Source organism: Citrus clementina, unplaced genomic scaffold (assembly GCF_000493195.1).
Source record: "Citrus clementina cultivar Clemenules unplaced genomic scaffold, Citrus_clementina_v1.0 scaffold_3, whole genome shotgun sequence".
NCBI classification, from domain to species: domain Eukaryota; kingdom Viridiplantae; phylum Streptophyta; class Magnoliopsida; order Sapindales; family Rutaceae; genus Citrus; species Citrus x clementina.
In genome coordinates, this window is record NW_006262339.1 from 6,151,436 (window position 1) to 6,156,513 (window position 5,078).

A 5,078-nucleotide genomic window follows, 5' to 3' on the forward strand; every position below is an offset into this window, starting at 1 on the left:
CTTTTTGACTCCATACGTGCCCTCATTGCGCATCAATTCTATTAAATTCAAAGTATAAACTCATGTATTGTGTTGTAATGCAAAATCAATTTGTGCTCCCATATCTTGTGCAAGAATTTGCATTACTTTTTGTTTTCATTGTTGTATAACGACAAATTTTCAATGCTATTGAGGAACAATGTAATCTAATCGATTGTTCCATCCTTGGAAGAAGACGTTATATAGGAAGGAGAAGGATTGGTCATTTCACTTATCGTGGAACTCTGCTTCCATAGTAGTATGTATTTTGTGCAAGTATTCAGAAGTTAATTGACAACACTACTTTTTGTTTCCAAAAGATTTATCTAATTTTACTCTTTAAATGGTTATTTACTTACTGATGTGATGAACAGATAAGTGAATACATAAACTCCCTTCTAAAAGAATCTTCAAATAGAAATAAGTTTATATTATTTTAATCAATTTTTTTTTCTCACTAAATTTAACTAGCCTACATTTTTTTAATAATGTAGTTATAATATGTCTCTTTCTTCAATAATGATGATATAAAAAGTAATATAATATTAATAGAAGAGGGATTGAAAAGTGAAAAGGACGATTTTTTTTAAGATTCTTATCTGAAGAGTTTTTGAAAGTTTATGTCACTCTTAAAATGAGAAGTGAAATTTTATTTAAAGAAACCTTTTGTGTTAGTATATTTGCGTGTGCGTGTGGGGGGATGAATTTGTGATTATTTTAATTCTAAGTGATGAGTTTAAGCTTTGCTGCCAAAATTTTCCGAGGAAGATGCAGTGGTATTATTTTACCATGCAGGGAATTACTAGGCATCTAAGGGGCTGATGAGTTAGCTTGTAGAACAAATGTACGAACATCTGTTAAGAATTTTGAAAGAGAATGATCACATTTCGCACATTATAATGATCTTCAAACTCGCTATTGGCGTTTACAAGAAATCATAAGTTACAATGGGGTGAAATATTACACATCATTAACCAACTAATTTTGGATCTTGATTACAATTAGACGGTTACATTCACTCACTAATATCTATCTATATAGCCAATGCCCTTAACTGTGTCTTTTTCATCCAAGTTATTTGAAATACACCTACGTTCATCTTCATAAAATTAAAAAAAAAAATGGTACATTTACATTCGTGGGATTTTTCTTTTAACCATTTAAAAAAAATACTTTTTTTAAAAATTAAGGTTTAGCTAGAATGCGAGTAATTATCACTTTTACAATTCATCATACATTTTTCATCTTATATTTTGTGAAATTCATTGTAAACCGTCATGAAGTTCTAAATTTATATAGTTTCGATTCTCAAAAAGTTGGTTATTAAAAATTAGCCTTATTTTTCAAATTGTGGAAATTTATTCTAATTAAGCGAAAATTTCAAGCACACGCTAATCACGTGAAATCGTCTCGCGATTTCCACGTCTACTCCTCGTTAACGTGCACGAGCGTTTCGGCGAGTTGTCTTAATTTATCGCCGTGGTAATTCATTTCCTCGGTTCCTCCGCAATCGCGTCCCGTCAAATCGCCGGTCCAAAATTTCCCAGATTCCGACCGCTCCGATTTTTTCGGTTTTAACTCCACCACCAATTTCTTACAAGAAGTACTTCTCTCTACGGCTAGGTAACCCATTTTTTATTTTTCTAACCTTTTATTTCAGCTCACTTGGTTAGTGTAATGATAATAATAATAATAATAATAATATTCAGTATGTATCTTTAATTTTCTTTTTTAAAAGTTGCTTTAAGCTGTTAATATTCTTAATTTGGCTAATGATTTTTTGTTTTTCCAAACTCTCATAAGTTAGAACATAAAGTGCTTATATTGATACAAATGGTAAAGGAAAAGATAAGTGATAATTAGCTAGTACCTTTGTGACAAACCAACCACAAACAAGAAAAATGAATTTAAAACTTTGTTAAGCAAATTCAAAATTTGGCATGTGAATTAGCTGGCTTATGGAAGAACAAAAATGCCTACCAATAATTGAATGGTTTATTAAAAGAAAGAAGCAAGGCTGCCATAAAATAGCTGCCTTCTATACTTTTGCTTAGTGAGAATATTATAATTTTGACAATGCGAGTCAAATCAAGGCTCTGATCACTTTAAATTTTGTTTATTTGTTGCAAAAAGATGTCAAATCTGATAGATAAGCAGTTCGTTGGAAGATTATGATAGAGTTTGAATGACTTTATGTAATGGTATGGGTACCTCCAGTCACTGAGATAAAAATTCTGACTAAGTTTGCTATTTATTACGGAGATCATGGTTCGTGGAAGAGATGCCTGTTGGGAGCACTGTGTGCTTGTTGATGCAACAAGGCAGAAAGTCAGGTGCAATTATTGTCAGCGGGAGTTCAGTGGAGGGGTTTACAGGATGAAGTTTCATTTAGCTCAAATAAAAAACAAAGATATAGTACCCTGTTCTGAAGTCCCTGATGATGTTCGAGATCATATTCAAAGAATATTGAGCATTCCCAAGAAACAGAAAAATCCTAAAAGGCCAAAGGTGGAGAAGGCAACAGCTAATGGACAACAAAACAGCTCTTCTGCTAGTGGTGGCATTCATCAGAACAATAGGTCTAGTGGGCAGCATGGTAGCTCCTGTCCGTCTTTGTTATTTCGACACCCTTCACCAAGCATACAGCCTATGGTGGATGACACTCAGAAGCAAAGGCAGGATGACACTGATAAAAAGATTGCTGTATTTTTCTTCCATAATTCTATACCTTTTAGTGCTGCTAAGTCAATGTATTATCAGGAAATGGTGAATGCTATTGCAGAGTGTGGGGTAGGTTATATTGCCCCAAGTTATGAAAAGTTGCGATCTACCCTTTTGGAAAAAGTGAAGGTTGACATAGATGACTGTTGTAAGAAATATAGAGAGGAGTGGAAAGAAACAGGTTGCACGATCTTATGTGATAATTGGTCTGATGGGAGGACCAAATCACTTGTAGTATTCTCGGTTGCATGCCCAAAAGGGACACTGTTTTTGAAGTCAGTTGATGTGTCAGGTCATGAAGAGGATGCTACTTTCTTGTTTGAGTTGCTTGAGTCAGTTGTCTTGGATGTTGGGGTGGAAAATGTTATTCAAGTAATAACAGATAGTGCTGCATGTTATGTTTATGCTGGAAGACTTCTTATGACCAAGTACAGTTCATTGTTTTGGTCTCCTTGTGCTGCTTATTGTATTGATAAGATGTTGGAGGATATCAGCAAACAAGAGTGGGTGGCTATGGTCTTGGAGGAGGCAAAGACCATCACAAAGTACTTATACAGTCATGCATGGACACTTAATATGATGAGAAAGTTCACTGGTGGAAGGGAACTGATCAGGCCAAGAATTACTAGATTTGTGGCTAATTATCTATCCTTGAGGTCCATTGTGATTCATGAGGAAAATTTAAAACACATGTTCTCACATTCAGAGTGGTTATCCTCCATTTATAGTAGACGCCCTGATGCTCAAGCTATAAAGTCCTTGTTGTATTTGGACAGATTTTGGAGGTCAGCACATGAAGTTGTTAGTGTGTCTGAACCACTTGTTAAAATCTTGAGGATTGTTGATGGAGACATGCCTGCCATGGGCTATATGTATGAGGGAATAGAAAGGGCAAAGCTTGCTATTCAGGCATACTATAAGGGAGTTGAAGAGAAATATGTGCCCATTTGGGATATAATTGATAGGAGATGGAATATGCAGCTTCATTCACCATTACATGCAGCAGCAGCATTTCTAAACCCTTCAATTTTCTACAATCCAAACTTCAAGATTGATTTGAGGATGAGGAATGGATTTCAAGAAGCCATGATAAAATTGGCTACAGCAGATAAAGATAAAATAGAGATCACCAAGGAGCATCCAGTATACATAAACGCTCAAGGTGCACTTGGAACTGATTTTGCAGTCTTGGGAAGGAAACTGAATGCCCCAGGTATGTGTAAACTGAAGTTATTTTCAAATAACTTATTGTATTGCTTAGAGTGTATATATCTTAGGGAAATGGGGAACATTACCTTCTTAGTTGCAACATGGATATAGCATAGCCATCCATTTCCAGCTTGTAATCTTTATTACTATTTTACCAGTGCTAGACCTGTTGGATTGATAATTCATACCCCTGGATAATAATGATCCTCTAGTCGGAAAAGACATATTAATTATCAATACCAATGAGTGCAAGATAGCTATTGATATTTTGAATTGGTTGAGTTGAATCTATAAATGGCCCTTGTTTTCTGGGTAGAGGCTACTATATGATTTCTTCTTGATTTCATCTGAGGAAACAAATTATGGGCTTGTGTAAACTTTAAAAATTGCAATTATATCTCATAAGCCCTCATGCATCTGTAGGTGATTGGTGGGCAAGCTATGGTTATGAAATTCCTACACTGCAGAGAGCTGCTATACGGATACTGAGTCAGCCTTGTAGTTCCTATTGGTACAGATGGAACTGGAGCACCTTTGAGAGCATACATAACAAGAAACGTAACAAAGTAGAAATGGAAAAATTCAATGATTTGCTTTTTGTGCACTGCAACCTTCGGTTACAGGCCATTTATCGAAGTAGAGATGGGAAAAGTAAACCTATCATCTATGATGAAGTAGATGTTAGTTTAGAATGGCCCTCTGAGTCGGAATCTTTAGCGCCTCTATTGGATGATTCATGGTTAGACAATTTGCCCCTTGAATGCAGAAGTAGTCCTTGAACTGATAAAGAAATTGAAAAAAGGGTATAGCATACTCAATCCTTGATTGTATATTAAAGTATTTAATTTGATGAGATAAAATGTAGCTAGAAATAACATGTGATTGCTGTTTGAATGTTATTACAATGCCTTCCAAATTCCACTTAGGGTTCTTGTGTTTAATTTCTTAAGCCAATTTGGTAATGAAAGATATGGACATTTTCGTAGAATAGTAATAACCACATAGGCCAAGGCCCAAGGGAGCATGGACGCGACACCAATTTTTGCCACCATATCTTGTGCCGGCGACACTGCTTAGTCGATTGTAAAGACGTCATTTTCATTCATGAGTATCGGATCCGAATGGATATC

The 5,078-nt window shown here is 35.3% G+C and overlaps 1 protein-coding gene across 1 annotated transcript; it reads left to right on the forward strand.

Annotated features, from left to right (window-relative positions):
* Positions 1-2,273: 2,273 nt before the first annotated feature.
* Positions 2,274-4,728, forward strand: LOC112100220. Its single transcript, XM_024188976.1, has 2 exons — positions 2,274-3,952; positions 4,372-4,728. Exons 1-2 carry the CDS (start codon positions 2,284-2,286, stop codon positions 4,725-4,727), a joined length of 2,025 nt encoding a protein of 674 aa, XP_024044744.1. The 5' UTR covers positions 2,274-2,283; the 3' UTR covers position 4,728.
* Positions 4,729-5,078: the final 350 nt, after the last annotated feature.

Bases quoted from the DNA above. Each gene is read 5' to 3' on its own strand.
- LOC112100220 (XM_024188976.1), top strand. From the start codon at position 2,284: ATGGTTCGTGGAAGAGATGCCTGTTGGGAGCACTGTGTGCTTGTTGAT. The intron at 3,953-4,371 runs GTATGTGTAAAC...ATGCATCTGTAG, and splicing joins AAGGAAACTGAATGCCCCAG to GTGATTGGTGGGCAAGCTAT.